General features: G+C 46.0%; 1 protein-coding gene across 1 annotated transcript; it reads left to right on the top strand.

Annotated features, from left to right (window-relative positions):
* Positions 1-200: 200 nt before the first annotated feature.
* Positions 201-24,893, top strand: LOC144690170 (endothelin-2). The gene is made up of 4 exons (XM_078557622.1): positions 201-346; positions 9,045-9,219; positions 22,003-22,131; positions 24,754-24,893. The coding sequence occupies exons 1-4, from the start codon at positions 286-288 to the stop codon at positions 24,863-24,865; spliced, it is 477 nt and encodes a 158-aa protein (XP_078413748.1). The 5' UTR covers positions 201-285; the 3' UTR covers positions 24,866-24,893.

The following is a 24,893-nucleotide window of genomic DNA, read 5'->3' as shown; positions in this document are numbered from 1 at the left end:
GAGATATTTCCAGATAGGATTACTACAGAGGGAGGGACTGGGAGCGAGTGTGTGTGTGTGAGAGAGAGAGAAAGGGAGAGGGAGAGAAAGACAGAGTTTCCTGTTTGTGTGAATCGCCTGGACTCAAAACCCACTCAAGCCTACATTCGTTCACAAGATGCAGATGTGTTAAGGTACCCCGACAGATGTGTTAATAAGGTAACCCGAAGGAATCTTGCACAGAGGCGATTTACCCTGTGCCCCTGGAACGATACATTGGTGCCTTTGTCCGTGGAACTTGCGGAGATGAATTTCTACGTCCACTGCGTCCTGGCGATATCACTCAGCCCCTGTCTGACTCCAGGAGGTGAGTATTACAGCCTTGCTTTCTCCAAACCCTCTGGAGGGTGGGAATCGCAGACTGAGTAGAGATTATACTGAATGCATCAGCTCCCCTCTAAAACCATCAGATCAGAGGCATACCAATGGGCTACACGAATTCTACATCATTGACTGAGAGACTGCCCCATAATCCGAGCTAAGAATCTGATGAAAAATAATCATGTTTAAAAAAAAACCGGGTTGTGGGTCCAGTTTTGGCTGTTTAACCTTGTCTGCAGAGGTCAGAATTCAGGTGTTATTTTTGTTTAAACTGCGCCCTTCCAAAACAGTGGGGGGTTTTTTTCCTTCCAATCCACAGTATTTTTTTAAAAATGCATCTTTTGCAGGTTCTCTGTGTAACTTTGGTCTATTTTGCCTTTTCCTTTTCGCCCAACGCCTTGAACTCAGGAATAAAGAATTCTCCCCTTCCCCACCGCCCTCCCACTGGAACAAGATATATCTCAAACAGCCGCCTGGGGTGGGGAGAGCTTTCAAAGCCGTCACACATCCCGAGATGAAAAAGCTGATCGTGTTTCTGTGACAGGTGGAACCTTCTTCATTACCATTCCACATAAACCTCAGGAATGTGGCCGGGAGAGACTTGCCCCTGTCATTGGAGTGGCTGCCCAGGGTCACTGCAGGCATCCTTCCCTCCTCCGACACAACCCTTGAGCTGTCCGGATGATATAGTGGCGGTCGGTGTCGCACAGAAATAGCCTGCTGTGATGGGGAAGGGGCTGGGGAGCATGCTTGAGAGAGGGAGTGCTGAGCCACTCACTGCCTGCAGTCTCCCATCCAAGAGTGCACATTGCTGTGGGGCACGTTTCTTTCCCCCCCCCCATCTTTTTTATTCTTTCACAGGATGTGAGTGTCACTGCCAAGACCAAGAAATTAATATCCATCCCTAACTGGCCCTTGAGAAGGTGGGTGGTGAGCCCCCTTCTTGAACTGCTGCAGTCCATGTGGTGTGGTGTAGGTACACCCACAGCGCTCTTAGGGCGGGGGGGGGGGGGGTGGGGAGTTGCAGGGTTTTGACCCAGTGACAGTGAAGGAACGTTGATATAAACAGCAGTGGTGACCATGACAACCATAATCAATTGCTATAAAAACCCATCTGGTTCACTAATGCCCTTTCAAGGAAGGAAATCTGCCATCCTTACCCAGTTTGGCCTACATGTGACTCCAGACCCACAGCAATGTGATTGACTCTTAACTGCCCCCTCTGAAATGGTCTGGCAAGCCACTCGGCTCAAGGGCAATTAGGGATGGGCAACAAATACTGGCCTTGCCAGCGATGCCTACATCCCATGAAAGTATTAAGAAAAAAATATTTCTAAGTTAGGATGGTGAGTGGCTTGGAGGGGAACTTTCAGGTGGTAATTTTCCCACATGTCTGCTGTCCTTGTGCTTTTGTGAGGTAGAGGTCGTGGGTTGGGAGGTGCTGTGAAAGGAGCCTTGGTGAGTTGCTGCAGTGCACCTTGTAGAGATGATAACACTACTGTCACTGTGCAACAGTGGTGGAGGGAGTGAGTGTTTGAGGCATTGGCTGGGTACTGATCAAGTGGGCTGCTTTGTCCTGGAGGGTGTGAAGCTTCATGAATGTTATTAGAGCTGCACTCATCCAGGTAAGTGGAGAGTATTCCATCACACTCCTGACTTGTGCCTTGTAGATGGCGGACAGGCTTTAGGGAGTCAGGAGGTGAGTTACCCGTCACAGAATTCCCAGCCTCTGACCAGCTCTTGTAGCCACAGTATTTATATGGCTGGTCCAATTCAGTTTCTGGTCATTGATAACCCCCAGGATGTTGATAGTGGGGGATTCAGTGATGGTAATGCCATTGAATGTCAAGGGGTGATGGTTAGAATCTCTCTTGTTGGAGATGGTCATTGCCTGGCACTTGTGTGGTGTGAATGTTACTTGCCACTTGTCAGCCCAAGCCTGGATATTGTCCAGGTCTTGCTGCATTTGAACATGGACTGCTTCAGTATCTGAGGAGTCGTGAATGGTGCTGAACATTGTGCAATCATCAGCGAACATCCTCACTTCTGACCTTATGATGGAGGGAAGTTCATTGATGAAGCAGCTGAAGATGATTGCACCTGAGGACATTACCCTGAGGAACTCCTGCAGTGATGTCCTGGAACTGAGATGATTGACCTCCAACAACCACAACCATCTTCCTTTGTGCTAGGTATGACTTCAAGCAATAGAGAGTTTTCGCCCTGATTCCCATTGACTCCAGTTTTGCTAGGGCTTCTTGATGCCACACTCGGTCAAATGCTACCTTGATGTCAAGGGCAGTCACTCTCACCTCACCTCGGGAATTCAACTATTTTGTCCATGTTCAGACTAAGGATGTAATGAGGTCAGGAGCCAAGTGTAACTGACAGAATCCAAACTGAGCATCAGTGAGCAGGTTATTACTAAGTAAATGCTGCTTGATAGAACCTTTGATGGCACCTTCTATCACTTTACTGATTACCGAGTGTAGACTGATGGGGTGCATTTGGATGCATTTGGATGCATTTTTGTATTGAAAACGCGAAGGCCGCCTGGCCATTTGGCCTGTCTGCGAACCGTTAAAAGTGGACGGGCAGCGTAAAATCGCTGACAAGTGGCTTAACTGACCGTTTAATTGTCGGTGGGCGTGCTCCCGACTTCCACACATGCCCGCTGACCGTTTTTGTTGGGTGTGAGCGCGATGACATTAGGACGTGCGCCCGACGCCTTCCCGCGCAATTTCACGCAATCCCGGGTCGGGCGCGCGCCCGCACGAACGGAGTAAAATTCCGGCCGCCGCTGACGTGCCGAGGGGGTCACTGCACGCCGGAGACGCAGTCTTTTGGAGAAGACATTAAACTCTTTCAGGCGGACTTAAAAAACTCACGGCTCACTGCTGCAGATCAGGAGGGTGCTCCACGCTCTCCTCCCCCCATCCCCACCACTATTTATCCCTCAGCCAACAGGAGCTAAAACAGGTTGTGGTTATCACATTGCTGTTTGTGGGAGCTTGCTACGCACCACTTGCCTTCCATGACATTGCAACAGTGACTGTACACTTCACGTGAATGCCATTGGCCGTAAAGCACTTTGGGATGTCCTGAGGTCATGAAATATGAATTCTTTTTTTGTCCCAGTATCTCCAGGAGAGAGCCGTGGGCAGCCTTAGCAACATGGATCGTTGCGTGTTGTGGAGTTACACTGAGAAAGCTTAATGTTTATTGAAGAGAGCTGCAAACAATGTATTCTGTATCAGCTTTCACATTGGACAGCCTGATATATCTTCTTTGTTCTATTGCTGCTGCGATGTGTTAGAGTTAGTTGCTGCAGAATGATAGAAGCATAATTCTGTTCTAAACAGAGCAAAGCTCAGTGAATACGTATGCTTCAGCATATAATTTAACTCTCTAACTGGATCAAATAGCTGCCAAGGTTTCGATGAAATCACTGCTTTGCAAGAGAAAAAGGTTTGTGGGGGGGGGGGTGGGGTGGGTGCTGCGGTGGTGCGGTGGGTGGTGCTGTGGGGTGAGGGGAAAGTTCAAATTCAGTAGACGATAGGATGGTTTCAGCTTAATCACTTTCCGCAGATGGTGATTGTTATTTTTGTATCTTTGTACTCTTCCCTCGGAGATTCGCAGACTGACAGGCTACAACACGAACATTCCTTCCATGCCCATAACCATCTAACCATAATCTCCAGTGCTTGTACATTCCAATTCTAGGACATTCCTATTTTGCAATGACAGTCTGTGGCCATAACCAAACAATGCAGACCTCCCCACCATAAGAAGTAATTGAGGTGAATGGTGTAGATCCATTTTAAGGGAAGCTAGATAAGTACATGAGGGAGAAAGGAATAGAAAGATACGCTGATGTAGTTTAAGGCAGGAGGAGGCTCGTGTGGAGCACAAACGCCAGCAGGGATCATTCGGGCTGAATGGCCTGTTTCTGTGCTGGAAGCCTTTTGTAACCTTTATACCCAGTCAATAGAATGCTTATCTCTAAACGCTGCGAGGGTGTTCTGGGTTCCCACAACACCTACACAAACTGAGCGCATGTTTTGGGGTGTGTCATCGTTTGTGGGAAGAGGGATTGGAATTGATTTGAGCAGGCAACAAATTTTCATTAGATTCCTGAATGTCCACAATGATAGGAGGGAATGGATAATTGTCATGTGGCTCCTGCTGTCAATCCATACCTTCATGTCCACCAGAATGGATCCTGCACCTGATTACCCAGCCGCTTTCATTCATCTTCTGGCAGCCCAATGTCCACGCATCCTTTCAGAATCAGGATTAAGTTGGCTTCTGGCAGATAAAGGTGGTGTCCATATTAATGTGGTTTCTGACTCCATCGAGAAGCACGACCAATGAAGCAGAGGACTATCACAGTGAGACTCGTACAAAGGATTCAAGGTGCAGAAGCTGGCCTTTCAGCCTAACCAGTCCATGCTAGTCCACTCAAACCTCCTTGAATCCTTCCTCGCTGAAATCTACCATCGTAACCCTCTATTCCTCTGTCCCTCATAAGCTTGTCTAACTTCCCCTTAATCCATCTTTACTATCCATTTCAACCATCTCCTATGGTAATGAGCTCCACATTCTTACCAATCTTAGGGAAAATAAGTTTCTCCTGAATTCCCTGTTGGATTTCTTGTGACCATCTTCTATCGACAGCCTCTAGTTATGCCCTTCCCGACAGGAGGAAACATTCTCTCTGTATCCACCCAGTCAAAACCTTTCAGAATGTTTAATACCTCTACAAAGCCACCACTCAGCTGCCCCTTTTTCAGGAGAAGAGACCCAGCCTGTCAATCATTTCCTGATAATGCATACCCACCCATTTCTGGTGGTATCCTTGTAAATCTCCTCTGCACCCTCTTCAGTGTCACTATATCCTTTTTATTAAGTGGCAACCAGATGTGCACACAGTACTCTGAGTGATCCCACCGAGGTTTTATACAGGTATAGTACAACTTTCCTACTTTTCAATTCTATCCCTCTAGAAATAAAGCCTGGGGCTTGATTCGCTTTCTTTTAATGGTCTTGCTAACCTGCGGCACAACTTAGAGCGATGGGTATATTTGTACTCAGGGATCCATTTGTTCATCTACCCCACCTAGACTCGCACTTTCCAGGTAATAAGTGACCTCCCTACCCTTCCTACCAAAAATGTGCAACCTCACATTTATCGGTGTTGAACTTCATTTGCCAATCATTTGCCCATTCTGCAAGTTTCCTGTGACTTGTCGCAGCCCTCCGCAGTGTTGACCATTCTGCCCCCAAATTTTGGTGCCGTCCGTGAATTGAGAAACTGTGTATTTGGTTTCAAAGTCCGAATCGCTGGTGTAAATTGTGAACAGCGGCGGTCCCACTGATCCTCGTGGAGCGCCACTTCTCAACTTCTGCCACTCTGGGCAGCATTTTATGTCCCACAGGCGGGCGGGCGGGCAGCCGGGCGCGTGCCTGACCCGATCGGGCGTAAAATAGCTCGCGATATTTCGGTCGGCGGCCGCATGCGAGAGTCGGCGGCGCATCCGCCAACAATTAAGAGGCCTAATAAGGTCATTAATCAATTAATTGACCGCTATTTTTCACTGTCCATCCAACGTTATGGTTGGCGGGTGGGCGGGCGAGTCGGCCGGGCAGCCTTTGGATTTGTGAGGAAACCTCGTCCAAAGGTGGGGTGAGGCTTCCGATAATAATTTTTTTTAAATCGTTTGAGCGGAATTTTTTATCGTCAACATGTTTAGGTGAGGGATTCTTTACGTGTGGAAACGTTGTCGGGGGTTTTAACATCTTGATTTAAGGGTTTAAAATTCTTCAGCTGCCTGACGCAGCTCTCTGCCTTCGGGGAGTTTTCAGTGCGCGTTCCCTCCCGCGCCCGCGCAGACTTCAGCGCTCACCCTCCACCCACCCCCCCACCCCACCCCCCCCCCCCCCCCCACCCCACCCTGGCAGCGCTGAGCTTTTCAGCGCCCGTTTCACACTGGCTGGCCCTCATTCGGCCCGGCAGCGTGAAATCACGTTCGGAGGCCGACTGTGGGCGGTGGGCCGTTTCCCGGCCGCTCCTGGGCCCGCCGGCTCCGCTCGCCCGAAGACCTCAAAATCCTGCCCTCTGAGTAACCTTTACCCCCACTCCCACTCCCACTCCCTGGTTCCTGTCTTGAAAAACCTCAATGACCATAACCGACAGCAACAGCATAAAATTTCTGCAACTTCCTAATTGTGAATCAGGTCGGTTCGTTGCTGAGCTGTAACCTTGGTGATATTTTTTTCTCTCTCTGAAAGAAAGATTTGCATTTATATATCACTTTTCATGACCACGAGACATGAAGTTGGCTTCTGGCAATGCAGCCAATGAGTTACTTCTTGAAGGCTGGAAGGACAAACAACAGCTCATTTTCATTCAGCAAACTGCCACAAGCAGCAACGTGACATTAACCAGCTCATCGTCTTCCTTTGTGTGATGTTGACTGAGGGGTAAATATTGGCCAGGAACCTGGGGTTAACTCCCCCAATTTTCTTCAAGTTAGCACCATGGCCACCCAAGCAGGCTGTTAGGGCTTCAGTCGAACACCTCATCCTCACCAGCAGTACCTCCAACAGCGCAGCATGCCCTCAGTACTGCACTGGGAGGGTCAGCCTTGGATTTTTGTGCTCAGTCCCTGAAGTGGGATTTGAACCAGGAATCTTGTAATCCAGAGGTAAGAGTGCTACCAAATGAGCCAAGATAGCACATTTTTCCTCAGTTCGATTCTAATACATCGTGAACATCGTACCTGAGGGTGCATGAGGACACAAGAAATAGGAGCAAGAGTAGACCATGAGCGGAAGTTTTACGACAGCGGGATTTTATGGTCCCGCCGAAGCCAATGGAGTTTAGAACGACACGCCACATTTTACAGCCCCGTCTCCGCTATGACAGGGCCGTAAAATTCTGTCCCACGTGGCCTGTCAAGCCTGCTCCGCCATTCAGTATGATTATGGCTGATCTTCGACTTCAACTCTACTTTCCAACCCGCTCCCCATAACTTTCAATTCCCTGAGAGACCAAAAACCTGCCTGTCCCACAGCCTTAAATATATTCACGATGGATCATCCACAACCCTCCGGGGTAGAGAATTCCAAAGATTCACAAGCCTTTGAGTGAAGTAATTTCCCCTCCTCTCACCCCTAAATGGTCGGCCACTTATCCTGAGACTGTGCCCCCGGTGTTTTTGATTCCCCGACCAGCGGAAACAATCTCTCCGCGTCCACCACATCAAACCCCTTGTTTCAATGAGATCGCCTCTCATCCTTCTAAATTCCGGAGAACATTTTACTCAGCCTTTCATCACAGGACAACCCTCTCATTCCAGGGACCAATTTAGTGAACCTTCGCTGTACTGCTTCCAATGCAAGTTTGTCCTTCCTTAAATAAGGAGGCCAAAACTAGAGGGTACAGGGTGTTTGGCTGCCTTATACGGCTACAAATATCTTGAATGTTCTCACCTATCCTGGGCCTGTGACAGACTGCTTCTCTGGCCTCAGAATCCTCGCCATATCTTTCTTCCAGCGGGGGAGGTGTCACTAGAAAAGAGAAGGCCGAGGGATGATCTAATGGAAGTCTGAGCAAAGGTTTGATAAGGTAGACGTAGAGGAGATGTTTCCACTTGTGGGGAGGCCAGATAGCTGCCATAAATATATGCTAGTCACTAATAAACCCAATAAGAATTCAGGAGAAACTTCTTTACCCAGAGAGTGGTGAGCACCAAGAACGTGCTACCATAAGGAGTAACTGAAGCGACTCACATAGATGCATTTATGGGGAAGCGAAATAAACATGAGGGAGAAAGGAATGGAAAGTTTTTCTTCTTAAGTAAGTAGGGGTGGGAGGAGGCTCACATGGAGCCAACATGGACCAGCTGAGCCAATGGTCCTTTTTCTGTGAAGCTGAGGTTTGAACTCACCCGCAAGTGAAAACATCCCTATCCTGTCAAACCTGTTCATAGTCTTAAACACGTCAATCAGTTTGCCTGCCAGCCTTCTCTTTCCCAGAGAAAAGAGCCACAGCCTGCTCAGTCCTTCATGGTAGCATAACTGAGAGGCTAGAACCATCGGTCTTGCAAATCTTTTTTGCAGAATCTGTAACTTTGTAATCTTCTTCCCTCTTTGTTGAATCTTTGATGTGATACACAACATTCTGTGGCCCAAATGGTATTATTCATAATTAAAGCACTAACATTGTCCTGTTGGTGTGGTACAGTATGGTTGTCTTACTGGGCTAATAGTTCGGAAGCCTGCACTACTGATTTGGAGTCATGAGTTCAAATCTCACCGTGGAACTCAAATTCATTTAATTAATTACATTCGAAATAAAAAGCTAATACCAATAATGGTGACCGTGAAACTACCAGACTGTTTGTAAAAACCCATCTGGTCCACCAAGGCCCTTTAGGGAAGGAAATCTGTCACCCTTACCTGGCCTGGCCTACATGTGACTCCAGGCCCACAGCAATGTGGTTGACTCTTAAGTGCCCTCTGAAATGGTCTAGCAAGCTGTATCGGGATGAACAATAAATTCTGGTCTTACCATCAATACCAGTGTCCTGTGAATGAGTACTAAAGGAAATGGAGTGAAAGTGCACCAACGCGATTTTAAGTGCCTCCCCCCAGTACTTTATATTTTTTTGTTGCCGCAGGGAGTTCAGCGCCTCCTGCTGGAGACTTAGCCAATTCAGAGACAACCGGCGATCAGGGACTGGGGGAGGTCCATTCGATTCGACACAGGGAGAAACGCTGCTCCTGCAGCAACATGCAAGACACAGAGTGCGTTTACTTCTGCCATGTGGGCATTGTCTGGGTCAACACACCAGGGTAAGTGGTCTCTGCAGTTGATTAATTGAGCAGGAATTATTTTTAGTCAGATCTAGCTATTTCAGAAAGCTTCGGGACCACGTAACTTGAATACCCCAATGCCTCCCCAGCTGGCCTCCCAGCCATCACCTTCCATAAGCTTGATCCCATCCAGAACTCTGCTGCCCACATCTTGACTTGCACCAAGCTCCCCTCATTCACCCCTCTATGTTTGGTGATCTATATAGGCTCCCTGTCCGAAACACCTCAATTTTAAAATTCTAAGTTCTACTTTCAAATCTCTCTATGGCCTCACTCCTCCTTATCCCTGTAAACTCCTGCAACCCCCCCACAACCCTCCAAGAGCCCTGCACTCCTTCAATTCTGGTTTCCTGCGCACCTCCGATTTCCATCGCTCCACCATTGGTGGCCGTGTGTTCAGTTGTCTGAATTCCCTCCCTAAACCTCTCCACCTCTCTCACCTTGTTTAAGTTTCTCCTTAAAATCCACCTCTTTGACCAAGTTTTGGGTCAGCTGTCCTAATAGTTCCTCATAATTGGCTGAGTGCACCTTGGAATGTTTTTAACACATTAAAGGTGTTATTCAGGTGACCATCCGTCTGGTAAAGGAAGAAGCTGGTACCAGTGGGCCTTCAACATAGGTCCATTCACAAAACCTAGTATAAACACAGACTACTTTTCCTTTCCCCACGGTTCCCCCTACACACAGGTAGGGACTGGTTCTTATATATGTGCCCTAACCTTTCCTCGATTAGTATCAGCTGCCCTTAATCACAACTAGACCATGCACTCAGTTGTCACAGCATTTGCAATATGAATAAAAGGTGCTATATAAATGTGAGTTGTAACAGTAACAGATCTAGTTCCCCTTTGATTCTGTTTTGCTTCAAACGGATACGTTGACACACACCTTTATGTAAACAATTTACAAAGCAGGGACCATGAAAACTCTCCTCTATCGTCACCTTTTTTTAAATCCCTTTTTTTTTAAAATTCTCTATTTTTTATTTACTTATTTTCATTTTAATTCATTGTTTTATCCCTTTTCATCCCCCCTTTTTAAATCTCTTTTTAAATCCTTTTTCCCACCACTGCCCCCTCCCCCCACCCCCACAAAGGGCCGTCTGTCACTTGCTACATGTTGTTCTTTCACAGAGTGCTGACCCTGGTTCTGCTATTAACACATTCTGCTTTCCTACCTTTCTGCCGCTATCAGTATCTTCTTTAGTCCTCACCGCTACCATTAACACTCCCTTTATTTCGTGTCCACGACATCTTTGTCAATCTCTCCTTAGCCCCCACTTATCCCTGACCTTCTATCTAGCTTTGCCTGTTCCACCCCCTCTTAAACAGTATAAATTCCATCACATTTCTACTTCTCTTTAGCTCTGAAGAAGAGTCATACAGACTCGAAACGATAACTCTGTTTCCCTTTCCACAGATACTGAGTTTTTCCAGAGTTTTCTATTTTTATTACAAAGCAGGAACGTTTTGCTAGACCTTTATAAAGCACTAATTAGGCTCTAGCAGGAGTAAATTGTGTTCAATTCTTGGCACCACGTTTTAGGGAGGATGCCAAGGCCTTGGAATGGTTGTAGGGGAGATTAACTGGAATGGGACCAGGGTTGAGGGACTTCCGTTATGTGGAGAAACTGGAGAAGTTGGGATTGTTCTCCTTGGAGCAGAGAAAGTTAAGGGGAAAATTAATAGAAGTGCTGTAAATTATGAGGGGTTTAGGACAAAGAAATTGTTTCCACAGGGCTGACTGGTGGTAACCAGAGGACACGGATTTAGATAATTGGAAAAAGGACCAGAGGCAAGAGGAGGAGAATTTTATTTTTTGTGTGCAGTGATTTGTGATCTGGAATGCACTGTCCGAAAGGGCGGTGGAAGCACTATTCAAACATAATTTTCAAAGAGAATTGAAAAGAAAAAATGGCTGGGCTATGAGGGAAAAGCAGAGAAGTGCATTGGAAAGGTCTCTCAAGGAGCTGATACAGACACAATGGGCTAAATGGCTTCTTTCTGTACTCTATGATTTGGATAAGGTTTTAAGAAATGTACATGTACGTAATACTTCCGCCTCATCACACTTCTCATACCTAGCACATTGCTGACCCAGCATCACATTTGCAAATGTATTCCTCAGATTTCTACCAGTGTCTGAAACTCTAAGTAGTGAAATACATAAAACCATTAGCTATGAAATGGCCCATTTTCAGGTCATTTGGAGGCTAATCACAATCTTTCATCTTTTTCTTCGGTTTTAAAATATGTAATACTTGTTCATTGGCATCTTATCAGCTCAGTTATCCTTTGTGCTGCTTTGTGAATGGAATGTTTGAGTCTAGAAGTTTGAAGTCATAGACTTGCAGGTGTGACATTTCCAGGAGTGACATTTCCAGGAGTGACATTTCCAGGAGTGACATTTCCAGGTGTGACAGTTTCAGGTGTGACATTTCCAGGTGTGACAAATTCAGGTGTGACATTTTCAGCTGTGACATTTTCAGGTGTGACATTTCCAGGTGTTGATATTTCCAGGTGTGACAGTTTCACGTGTGACATTTCCAGGTGTGACACATTCAGGCGTGACATTTCCAGGCGTGACATTTCCAGGTGTGACACATTCAGGTGTGACATTTCCAGGTGTAACATTTCCAGATGTGACATTTCTAGGTGTGACATTTCCAGATGTGACATTTCCAGATGTGACATTTCTAGGTGTGACATTTCCAGGTGTTGACAGTTCCAGGTGTTGACATTTCCAGGCGTGACACATTCAGGTGTGATATTTCCAGGTGTTGATATTTCCAGGTGTGAGTTTCAGGTGTGACATTTCCAGGTGTGATATTTCCAGATGTGACATTTCTAGGTGTGATGTTTCTAGGTGTGATGTTTCCAGGTGTGATATTTCCAGGTGTGATATTTCCAGGTGTGACACATACAGGTGTGACACATTCAGGTGTGACATTTCCAGGTGTGACATTTCCAGGTGTGACATTTCCAGCTGTGACATTTCTAGGTGTGAGATTTCTAGGTGTGATGTTTCCAGGTGTGAAGTTTCCAGGTGTGATACACCGTTGATCATCACACTGTCCTGGTTCATCTTAGAAAAACTGATGAAAAAGTTCTATTGTAAGAAATGAAAAATTGTGGCTTAAATTTTTAAATTATCATGTAAATCTTGGGGCTTTATGTGAACAAGTTTATTTTTGTTAAATATTCTGGTACAAAAATTATTTATTAAAGACTTGCATGGTCAAACATGGAATAGGTGTGGGCTCCTAACTCGAAAGAGGGTCAAGTTGGAAAGAAGGAAAGAAAGAACTTGCATTTATGTAGCACTTTTCACAACTTCAGAATATCCCTAAGTGCTTCTTAGCCATTGAAGTACATTGTTTTTGGTGTCGTTGATTCTGAAAAGTAGAAAACATGGCAGCCAAATTTGCACACAGTCACACCTCCTCTCCTACATCTTGACATAGCTTCGTGGCTGCCTTGTGAGTTGATGACCCATTACACACCAACCCATGGACCCAACAGAACCTACGCCAACTGGGTTCTCAAGATAGCTTTCGGCCGTGGATGAGCCTACTGAACCTATCACTCCCAACTCCTCAACCACCAAATGCTTTGCCACATCAAAACACATGGGCAGTTCTGCCATCCACTGTTGGATTGGTCTGAGTGTCAGAACAGTGGGTAGCCCACTTTGACTGTGTAAGTCAGCTATTCCCACCAGTTCTGGGCGCCGATCTTTAGGAAAGATGTGAACGCATTGGAGAGATTGTGGAAAAGATTCATGAGAATGATTCCAAGGATGCGGAACTTCTGTTAAGATGATAGATTGGAGAAGTTGGGACTGTTTTCCTTGTAGAAGTGAAGGCTGCGAGGAGATCTGATAGAAGTATTCAAAATCATGAGGGGTCTGGACAGAATAGATAGGAAGAGATTGTTCCCACTTGTGAAAGGATCAAGAATGAAACAGCACAGGTTTAAAGTAATTGGCAAAGAAGCAAGGACAATATGAGGAAAATCTTTTTCTTGCAGTTTTAGTCTGAAATGCATTGCCCGAGAGTGTGGCGGGGGCAAGGTCAACTGAAGCATTCAAAATTATCTGAAAAGTAAGAATGTGCAGGGTTACAGGAGAAAGACAGGGGAATGGCACTATTGCTCATTCAGAGAGCTGGTTCAGACACAATGGGCCGAATGGCCTCCTGTGCTGCAACAATTCTGTGATTCTGTGAAGTAGGAAGCAGCCTGTGTCCTTCCCTTAGGGGCAGCCAGAGATTCTGTGCTTTCCCTGGAGAAGTGACCCATTGGCGTCTCTTCCAGCATCTATGATCTCAGTAACCTCAGCTCTAATCTCTAAATTAGGTAATTGAAAGTCAAGTGGTTACAATACATGAGAAGATCAACACGTAATACTGGTAGTGTCACTACACCACCATCACAGTTGATATGCTACAGGCCCACTCTCTCTCTTGGCCTGTTCTTCCTTGTTTCCCACTCTCTCTTTACCCCCCTCTTTCACCCTCCCACTTCTTCCTGTTCTCTTCCTCCTCTTTACGATCCAGCATTCTCCACATCAGTTGTGCTTTTTCAGCAACAGTTCAGTGAGTAGCACTCTTGCCTCTCGAGTCAGAAGGCGATGGATTCACTCCATACTCCAGAGATTTCAGCATTAAATGTGGACTGCTGCATAGGAGAGTGCTGCATTGCCAGAGGTACTGTCTTTTAGCTTCAACATTAAACAAAGGCGCTGTCAGCCATTCTCGTGGCTGAAAGAGATCTCGGCACTTTTGAAAGAGGGGCGGGGAGTTCTCTCTGGTGCTCTGGCCAATATTTATCCCTCAACCAACATCACTGAAACAGATTATCTCACCATTAATCTCACTGCTGTTTGTGGGAGCTTGCTGTGCACAAATTAGTTGCAGTGTTGTCTACATTACCATGGTGGCTGCACTTCAAAAATACTTAATGGGTTGTGAAGTGCTTTGTGATGTTCCGAGTACATGAAAAGTGCAATAGAAATTATTATTCTTTCTTCCTTTGCAAAGACAGGTCAAAGATAACCTACATGGATTCATAGGTTTATAAAAACTACCGAGCTTCTGCATCTCACCTCTTTTATTTATAGACTCATCTACACATGCATTTACAAAAATACATACGCACACAAATACACACGCATGTAGACAAACCCGCACACACCAATGTACTCTAGAACTGCTTGCAACAATAATTTATCATGCAGGGTGGAACTTTTTGTCTGTATACTATATTTAACTTCATAGATCAGCTTTCATTATATTGAGGTATTTTTGTGGTGCTGTAATTATATCCCTTCAGCAGTCAGGCATCTGTGGGTGAACACAGAAGTATTGCTGCAATTGCAACAAGTTATACAACGTGTCAGTATGATTAGCGGAGAGAGAGAAAGAGAGAGAGAGACAGCAAATGCTCTGAGTAGCAATTTATTCATTCATTCATTCATTCATACATTCATTCATTCATTCATTCATTCATTCATTCTATCTATGAGGTTTCAGCAAATTGTCAAAGCTGCTACTCTACATCATCATGATGAAAGTAAAATACTGCAGATGCTGGAAATGTGAAATCTGTAATGCTGTAAAAACTCAGCAGGTCTGTTAGCAGCACCTGCAGAAAGAGAAGCAGAGTTAACATTTCGATTCCGCACGACTCTTCTTCCGAGCTAAAGAGTAGAAATGTGATGGATTTTATACTGTTTAAGATGGGGTGGAGCAGGTGGAGCCAGATAAAAGCTCAGGGATAGGTGGGAGCTGAGGAGAGATTGACAAAGATGTCATGGGCACAGGACAAAGGAAGTGTTAATGGTATTGGTAAAGACTAAAGAAGGTGCTAATAGTGCCATAAAGGTGTCAATAGCAGAACAAGAGTCAGTGCTCTGTGAAAGCACAACAAGTGGCAGATGGCCCTGTGTGTGTGTGTGTGTATGGACAGGGGTGGGGGAGGGGGGAGGGGGGGAGGGAGGGTTGAGGTGGGAGGTGGTTGGAGAAAAAGGATAAAAAAGATGAGCAAATAAATAAAAATGTTTTTTAAAAGTTGGATTTAAAAAGGGGTAAAGATGGAGGAGAGCGTTTGTGGCCCAACATCATTTGGGTGGAGTGAGAGTGTGAAGTCTGGAGAGAAAGACCCCATACCCCTTATAAAACTAGTCCAATTTTCCTTCCATAGAAATGATTGACAACAAAGAATTTATATGGAGAATTTTACAATCTTAGGAGACCCCAAAGTTGATTGAGTGTGTTTTAAAGTGCAATCACTGTCTTTATGTAGATAAGTATGGGTGCTAAATTGAGCACTGCAGGCTCCCAAAAAGAGTAGAAGAGCAGTGAGTTAGGTGACCAATGAGGTAATCAGATTATTTTTAGGGATGTTGAGGGATAAGTGTTCACCAGGGCACCTGGGAGAACTCCGCTGCTCTTCTTTGAAATAGTGCCGTGGGATCTTTTATATCCATCTCAGAGGGCAGATGTGGCCTTGATTTAACACCTACCTGAAAGCAGCATTTGACCTTGTGGCAATAGGACATCCCTCACCAATCTACCGGAATCATTGGAGAGTGACGGTTGATGGAAGGGACTTGGATAATCTGAACTGTGGTGTCCCAAAGGGTCAGTATTTGTGGGGTCATCACTCCTCACAATGGAATGGGGGAGAAATAGTAGCTGAAGACCGGACGTAGGCAAGGTGGTTGACTATCAGGAGAGCTGCAAGCAACTTCAGGGGAACTTAGCAAGCAGACATCTGATGACATTTAATGTGAAGACGTGTGAGTTAATTTTGACAGGAAGAATAAGGAGAGACATTGGCCCAAACATTGCTGGAGCCTCAGGTTGAAAATATTGATGCCTGAAAGTTGCTGAAAGCGAAAGCCAATAATGGGAACAATAGGGCACCTGGACCTTGGTGAACAACTGGGTCAACAGTCTATCCCCATAACCAATGGGATTTAAAGATTGAGAAAGTAATAGAGGAATGACAGATGTATGCTGAAAGTTAAAATAATGAAAGGAGCAAAGAGATTTAGGAACACACACTTTTGAAAGAGGGAAGATAAGCTGATAAATAGAACGTTGAATATCCAGCCAAACTTTAAATCGGTGTAAGCTATCAGTTAAACCCCAATTAGAGTTTGAAGCAAAGGAGTTTTTGGCACCAATTGCAATAATTTTGACCATTGTTGCCCTGATTCTCCAGCACTAATCAAAAGACAGAATATGCTCAGCAACCCAACATCGTATGCCAAGGTGATGGTTTTGGCTATGGTGATGATGGTGGCCATGGCAGTGATGGTGACAATCCATGGTGCTTTAAAGTGGGGCTAGCGTGTCTCGTGCGTCAGCTGTACACCCAGCCCAGGTCCACCTTGAGAACAAGAGCTGCACCGTGCAATAGGGTCCCTAATGCTGTTTACAAAAGATCAGCAAATCCACATGCAACTCCCAGGCCTTCCTGTGCATTCCTGTAAAGTTCAGTTGCAATTGTCTCCGGGCTGTTGTTGAGAAATCCCAAATCCTCAACAACTGTGGCCAAACCGCAAACGTAATTGAAATTCATCCCTCCCTTTGTTCCAACAGTTTCTGATGTTAAATCCGAGGTTAATTCCACACTTGGAGCAGGGGGTCACTCTGCAAGGCTTCAGTGACCCGGCTGACTGCTGCCTGACTAAAGTAATTATCACCTTAAGAAAAACAGCCCACCAGGACTGTATAATTTCTGTATTTTACATTATTACACTATATCGTCACTGAGGAATCCCAGCTGTGTGGTTATGATGTCATTTGCTGCACTGTGTGTTAACATTTCACCCATTGCTTATTTCTAAAAGCGCTAAATTTTGAGGATCGATTGCATAGATTAACCTTGTATTTCTTTGTCAATGGAAGATTAAGGGGTGACTAACTGAAGTTTGAGTAGGAGTAAACAGGTCATTCTCAGGTTGGCAGGCTGTGATGAGCGGGATACCACAAGGATCAGTGCTTAGGGCCCCAGCTATTCACAATCTATACCAATGATTTGGATGTGGGGACCAAATGTGATATTCCCAAGTTTGCTGATAGCACAAAACCAGGTGGGAATGTGAGGAGGATGCAAAGAGGCTTCAAGGGGATTTGGACAGGCTAAGTGAGTGGCCAAAAGCACGGCAGGTGGAATAGAATGTGAAAGGCTGTGAAGTTATCCATTTTGGTAGGAAAAACAAAATTACAAAATATTTCTTAAATGGTGAGAGATTGGGAAGTGCTGATGTACAAAGGAACCTGGGAGTCCTTGTTCACGAGTCACTGAAAGCTAACATGCAGGTGCAGCAGGCAATTAGGAAGGTCAATGGCGTGTTGGCCTTCATTGCAAGAGGATTTGAGTACAGGAGTAAAGATGTCTTGCTGCAATTATATAGAGCCTTGGTGAGACCGCACCTGGAATATTGCGTACAGCTTTAGTCTCCTTACCTAAGGGAGGATATACTTGCCATAGAGGGAGCAAAACAAAGGTCACCCAGACTGATTCCTGGGATGGCGGAATTGTCCTATGAGGAGAGGTTAAAGAGTCTGGGCCTGTAATCTCTGGAGTTTAGAAGAATGAGAGGTGATCTCATTGAAACATACAAAATTCTTACAGGGCTCAACAGGGTGAATGCAGGAAGGATGTTTCCCCTGACTAGAGGGGAAGGCAGTCTAGAACCAAGGCACACAGTCTCAGAATAAAGGGTAGGCTATTCAGGACTGAGATGAGGAGGAATTTCTTCACTCAGAAGGTGGTTAATCTTTGGAATTCTCCACCCTAGAGATCTGTGGGGGCTCAGTCATTGAGTATGTTCAAGACAGAGATTGACAGGTTTCCAGTTAGTAAAGACATCAAGAGATATGGGGATATTGTGGGAAAATGGTGCTCAGTTAGAAGGTCAGCCATGATCATATTGAATGGCAGAGCTGGCTCGAGGGGCTGAATGGCCTACTCCTGCTCCTATTTCCTATGTTTCTATGTTCCAATGTTTAAAATAAAGAAAAGGTGCGATAGGAACAAAATCAACTTAAAGACGTCAATTAGATCCCCACCTTATTCTCCAATTGTCAAGGGACTACAAGCCTAGTACATGAAGCCTAGCCCTAACTTAACCCTTTAAACCCCTGTAACATCTTAGATAATTAAAACCAGTGGTTTTGCTATTACTGGAATAGAAAGGTTAGTAGGATAACTGATAAATGTCTTCAGAATGATGAGGGGTTTAACAAAGTTAATGAGGAAATATATTTTCTGTCAGTTGGTAACTAGTCATGGTGTGTTACAGTTCACTTAGGGAGTGAGTTACCGTAGCAACACACATTTCTACATGCATGTTGTCGTCTGGAGCTATGGATAGTGATGGTAGAGGCTCCAACGTCCTGTCCATCACATGGCAGACCAGGAATCATTCCCATTCTTACCACCTGCCATTGGGGGTGTGGATTTGCAGGTTGATACTCAACCTGTTTCACCACAACACTTCCTCAAGCCATCGAGTCATGGAGTGGGACTCAAACCTGGACCTTCTGGCTCAGAGGCAGGGACGTTACCCATTAGGCCACAGGACCTCCTATGAAGCAGTAACTAGAGGACATCAACTTAAACTCATCATCCAATGAAGGCAGGGAATGGTGAGGAGGAGAAACATTGTTTGTAGGGCTGTTAGAACCTGGAGTTTCTCATTAGAAACAGCAGCGGATTCATAATCCCTAGTAGCCTTTTCAAATGAAGTGAATAAATGCTTGGAAGGGGAAAACATTATTAAAAAGAAAATGTAATTATATAGCGCTTTTCAAGACCTCAGGATGTTCCAAAGCATTTTACAGCCAACGAAGTACTTTTGAAGTGTAGTCACTATTGCAATGTAGGAATTTTAGAGAAGGGGGGACATAGTTCCACTTAAAAAGCAGGTGGGGTAAATTAAAGCAACATCGCGTCTGAGTTTTCCCCTTCTAATTATGAGCAAGTGCCAGGCCTACTCTCAGCATCTCAGTGTTATGCAGCCCAGAAAATGCTCCTTTAAGAACGTTGATCAGCACTGCGTGCAGTGGTCACACATGGCTTTCATTTCCTAGGGTTAACGTAGCGCGTTTGAAAATGGAATTGCACTCCGGGCAGAGTCAGAGAGTAAATTCAGGCCAATCTGCCAAAATAACACCACATGTATATAAAAAAAAAATACCTTCCATCTTGTTTGATAGGGGCTCATAAGAATGTTTGAATCCAGCTAGTTGAAGGAGCGGCACATTGTAGAACTTTAATCACAGAGGAGGGACTGAAACGAGGAGGTACTTCTCTGGAGGAAACATAATGTAAACCAGGAGTGTTAGCCTGTTAACAGTGTCCCCTTTCTGCAGTCACCAGTCTAGGTGAAATAATCTGTTGGCGTATGCATCGTCCACACCTTTCCCCGTGCCCTCAGCTCCACCTTCCTTATCCTGAAACACTGGCCGGGATTTTACGGCCTCTCCCCCCTGGAGGGATATTGTGGTCCCGCCGAACTGAATGGAGGTTTAAGTGGTTCGGGGTGGGGAGAGACTCGCTGTGGCGGGGCCGTTAAACCCGGGCCATTATTTCAGTGAGTGAGTAATCGGTGTCACTGAGTGAGTGTCACCGGACTAGTCATCCAGAGGCCCGGGCCAATGGCTCTGGGGGCACAGGTTCAAGTCCCGTCACAGGCAGCCGGTGGAATTTAAATTCAGTTAATAAATCCACAATGTGAAGCTGGTCTCAGTGACGGTGACCGTGAAACTATTGGTGATTGTCGTAAAAACCCATCTGGTTCACTATAGGGAAGGAAATCTGCCATCCTCGCCTGGTCTGGCCTTACATGTGACTTCAGACCCACAGCGACGTGGTTGACTCTTAACTGCCCTCTAAAGTGGTCTAGTAAGCCGCTCAGTTCAAGGGCAATTAGGGATGGGCAACAAATGCTGGTCTTGCCAGCGACGCCCACATCCCGTGAAAGACTAAAAATAAAAACCCCCTTGGAACAGGCTTGTTAGGGAAACAGTGAAACAGGAACAAAAGCAAAACACTGGGGATGCTGGAAATCATAAATAAAAACAGAAAATGCTGGAAGAAGTCGGCAGGTCTGGCAGCGTCTGTGGAGAGAGAAACGGAATTAAACGGCTGGTATTTTCCGGCCCTGTCGTGGGGTGGGACCCGCTGGGGGTGGGGGGAGCCGGCGCTCCAGCCGGAGGTCCATTGACTTGCGGCGGGACCGGAAGATCCCGGCGGCGGGCGGGTGCAGAGAAACCCCCACCCAACGTTTCGGGTCCGTGTGACTCTTCCTCAGAGCTCTTCTTCTGTCCTGAAGAAGAGTCAAACAGACTCATTAACTCCGTTCCTCGCTCCACGGATGCTGCCAGACCTGCCGAGCTTTTCCGGTATCTTCTGTTTTTATCCTAATGAAACAGGGACCCCCCGTTGATTTATTCCAATGTAAATTAGACTGATTTCTTTCAGAAAGGACCGTTTTGGGACATGGTATTTGAGTGATAATGAGAAGTAATGAGCAGTGAGTGTACCCTTGTGATGAACGAGTGACTCTGGGTTTATGGTTCCCAAAGCTCTCCACTTCCTCCTGGCCATTTCCTCACCTCATACCTGGGTCTGTTGTAGAGTCATTGATAGAGATTGATCAACGTGATTGGTCAACAGCTCCATTATTGTTGGATCATGTGACTATCCAGGATGGTAAAAGGTGAATTCGATGGCCTGTGGTCTATGTAACAACTAGAAATCCCATGTTCCTTTGCTTTGTCCAATTGACGATGGGTTTCAGCTCTGTCGGCTTCTACCTTCATAACCTTGAAGCCTTGGCCCATGGATTATCCCAACAGTAATGATCTCAACTCAGTCCAAGGTGGCAGCGCCCTTTTAAAGGCCCAGTGTTGCCAAATGAGGAGGAGGTGAGAGAATTCAAAATGCCTGAAGATATCAGCCCAGCTCCGCCTCCATCTCTGGTATTGGCGTGGAGGGGAGGGGCATGCAGGCAGACAGATAAAGCTCCCACCCCATCAGACATTTCTCATTGTGCAGAAAACTGGTGGAGGTCCAAAATCTTTCCTTTACCCAACTTTCAGGTTTTGCAAGGCCCAGGAATTTTTAGACCACAACGTATTGTGTACATACTTTCATGTTCCAACATGCGTTACCTTATATAAAGATCCGTGTGAAAAGAATAAGAAAGTTTTGCATTTATGGAGAGTCTTTCATGACCTTGTGATGTCTCAAAATGCTCTGTCAATAAAGCCAACATGGGGTAGTCATGAAACGTATTCACAGTGGTGATGTAGAAAATATGGCAGCCAGTTAGTGCACAGCAAGCTCCCACAAACAGCAATGTGACCAAAGAGCAGATGAGTTATTCCAGTGATGCAGGTTAATGGAGAAGTATTGGCCCAGACACTGGGCTGAACCCACCTGTTCTTCAGAATAATGTCATGGGATCTCTTATATGCACCTGGGAAGGCAGATTTGATCCCATCTAAAAGACGGCACCTCCAACTGCGCAGCAGTCCCTCAGTACTGCACTGGGAGTGTCAGCATGGATTGTGCACTCAAGTCTCCGGTGAGGGACTTGAACCCACTGAACCTTCTAACTCAGGTGAGAGGCAGCTGCCCACTGAACCACAGTTACACTCCATAGACAATATTCTCAATCTGGGAATGCCCCGTTGTTCACTGCTGCCGTTTGGATATCTAACTGTGACTTTTGTCCTCACAGGCAAGTTGTTCCATATGGACTGGGAAACCCTCTGAAGCGCCGGAAACGAGAACCGAGTCGATGTTCATGCGCCAAGGGCAGCGACGTGAAGTGCCGGGCATTCTGCCAGTCACCAATCAGAGTGCTACGGTATGTTTTAAACGCCAGACCAGTCAAACTGGTTCAGCTGCAATGGGCTCTGCACTGAATGAACTGCCTGAAATGGTGCAGCCTTAATGCTCTCACATCACCACCGCAACACTTGTTGGGAACTTGCTGGTGACATGGAGTCATTTCAAACAGCACGAACGTACACTCATCCAAGTCAACACAGGAACTTGGGAACAGGAATAGGCCATTCAGCCCCTCGAACCTCTTGCACCATTCGGCTGATCCTCAGCATCCACAGCTTTTTGGGGAAAGCGAGTTCCACATTTCCGTGACCCTTTACATGAAAGAGTGCTTCCTAATTGCATTCCCGAAAGGCTTGGCTCGAATTGTAAATTTATGCCCCCCTGTCCTGGATTCTTCCAACCAAGGAAATAGTTTCCCTCATTCTCATCACTCTCTGGCTAAAGGATTTTCTCCTGAATTTCCAATTGGATTTGTTAGTGACTGTCTTATATGTGTGTGTATATACGTACATATCTTATACTACACCCAGCTCAACAAAACCTGCTCATGATCTTAAGTGGGTCTCTATAAGGCCCTCCTTCTCTTTCCTTCGTATTTTCAGTAGGTGGAGAATTCCCATGCAATACTTTGTTGTGTGCTCCCGATGACAAGACTGCATGCTGGGAGGAGCAGTGAGAACATTTACCTAAATGAATGCAAATTATTCAAATAAGTATGTTCCCTGGTACTGGAAGCTAGGGGATAGATGGGAGTTGCCCTGTAAATTCTAATTTAGTCATATTTCACCACAAAAATGTAGAGATAATATGACCATATGGCCCTGTCTCCCAGCCACAAGGGGTTTGGCTGCACTTTGTCATGTCCTTAACTCCAGACTTGATTATCCCAAAGCATTCTTGGCACACCTTCCACCTTCCAAGCCTCATAAACTTCGCAGAGTAGTCACATAATTGTAGCAGCACAGAAGGAGGCCATTCAGCCCATTGTGCGTGTGCCGCATGAGAAATGCCCCTGGTGCCACCCCCTGCCTTCTCCCTGTCGTCCTGCACATGCCTTTTTTTAAAAAATAATAACCCAATTCCCTCTTAAATGCCTCAGTTGAACCTACCTCCGCAACACTGTCAGGCAGTGCATTCCAGATCTTAACCACTCGCTGTGTGATAATGTTTTCCCTCATGTCTCCATTGTTTCTTTTGCCAATCACCTTAAGCCTGTGCCCTCCATCCTTCCACCAATGGGAACAGTTTCTTCCTATCTACTCTGTCCAGGTCCCTCATGACTTTGAATATCTCTATCAAATCATCCTCCCAACCTTCTCCTCCAAGAAAAGGGTCCCAACTTCTCCAACCTGTCTACATGACTGAAGTTTCTCACTCCTAGGGCTGAATATTCTCCCCGTCGGGGGGCAGTTGATGGGTGGGCGCGTACGGGCGCGCTTCCGATCGGTGTCCCCGATCGGAGGCGCACCGCCATTTTATGTGGGCGGGCCAATTAAGGCCCGCCCAGCGTGATGTCTGCACGGAAGCGCTATGCACTCCCTGTGCAGGCGGTGGGGGGGGAGGGGAAATCCCAAAATCGAGAGTGCGCTCTTTCGCGCATGCGCACGACAGAGTGCATTCATCTCCCTGAGGCTAAGTGCAGCCTTGGGGAGATCAGCCGTACATGTAAAAAAGACAAAAAGAGAAAAATAAAATTTCCCTTACATGTCCCCTCATGTGACAATGTCATGAGTTGGGACACGCCCATAATTTTTACGAAATCTTCATTAAAATTTTTTTAAACCCTACATGAAACCTCATCCCGCCGCTGGATGAGGTTTCATGTTTTTTCTAGTTCCCGCCGGGGCTCCTGGCCTGCCTGGCAACCTTAAGGTTGGACGGGCAGGTCCTTTAATTACGTAATTGACCCTTTAATTACGTAATTGACCCTGTCAATGGCCTCAATTGGCCATTGACAGGTCGGCGGGCGCACAGCTGATTTTGCTGCACCCCAGCCTTCCTGAAAAGTTAAATTGGGTGCGGTGACATCGAGAGTTCCCCCCGACATCACCGTGCGTCATTTTATGCATCGGCGAGTGGGGCCTGCCCCTAGAGCCATTCTATTGAATCTTTTCTGCACTCTCTCTAACACCAGTCTAACATGGGTCATCCAAAACTCTTCTGCCCCCTACCCTAACTCGTACCAAGTCCGGTTCAGCCAACATCCTTCAGCTTATTGACCTACACTGGCTACTGGTCTGGCAAAGCCTCAATTTTAAATTTTACATGTATTCTAATGCCCGAATGATTTAATCCCTCCCTAATCACCTCCAGCCCTACAGCTCATCAAGAACTCTGCACTCCTCCAATTCTGGCCTTTCTGCTCATCCCCAATTTTAATTGCTCCACAATTGGTGGCCATGCCTTCCAATTGCCAAGGCTTCTGGAATTCCTTCCCTAAACCTCCCCTTTTCTCTACCGCTCTCTCCCTTTCAGAATTCCTTACACAGCTTCATATTTGATACACTCCTGTATTGCGCCTTGGAATATTTTTCGATGTTAACGACACTATAAAGAGAAAAAGATAAAGGCTTGCGTTTATGTATCGTGCTTCAGCAACCAAAGGCAATGCAAGTTGTTGTTGTTGTTGTTGTTGCAGACGCAGCGGGAACGCAAACGTCGGAATGTCCCGGAAAGCGGCAGGGAAGCGGACGCGGAGAGTGCCAAATGAGGATGGCCGGAAAGGTGTCTTGCGGGGGTTGGAAAGCTAAAGGAGAAGCAACGTGGCAAGTGAAAAGA

This window comes from Cetorhinus maximus, chromosome 14 (assembly GCF_964194155.1).
Source record: "Cetorhinus maximus chromosome 14, sCetMax3.hap1.1, whole genome shotgun sequence".
In the NCBI taxonomy this organism is placed as follows: domain Eukaryota; kingdom Metazoa; phylum Chordata; class Chondrichthyes; order Lamniformes; family Cetorhinidae; genus Cetorhinus; species Cetorhinus maximus.
The sequence above is the reverse complement of the archived record's forward strand: the minus strand, read 5'-3'. Positions and strand labels throughout refer to the sequence as shown.

Excerpts from the sequence above, each read along its gene's own strand:
- LOC144690170 (XM_078557622.1), top strand. The coding sequence starts at position 286 with ATGAATTTCTACGTCCACTGCGTCCTGGCGATATCACTCAGCCCCTGT. Across the intron at positions 347-9,044 it reads CCCCTGTCTGACTCCAGGAG|GGAGTTCAGCGCCTCCTGCT; the intron begins GTGAGTATTACA and ends TTGTTGCCGCAG. Across the intron at positions 22,132-24,753 it reads TCACCAATCAGAGTGCTACG|ACGCAGCGGGAACGCAAACG; the intron begins GTATGTTTTAAA and ends TTGTTGTTGCAG.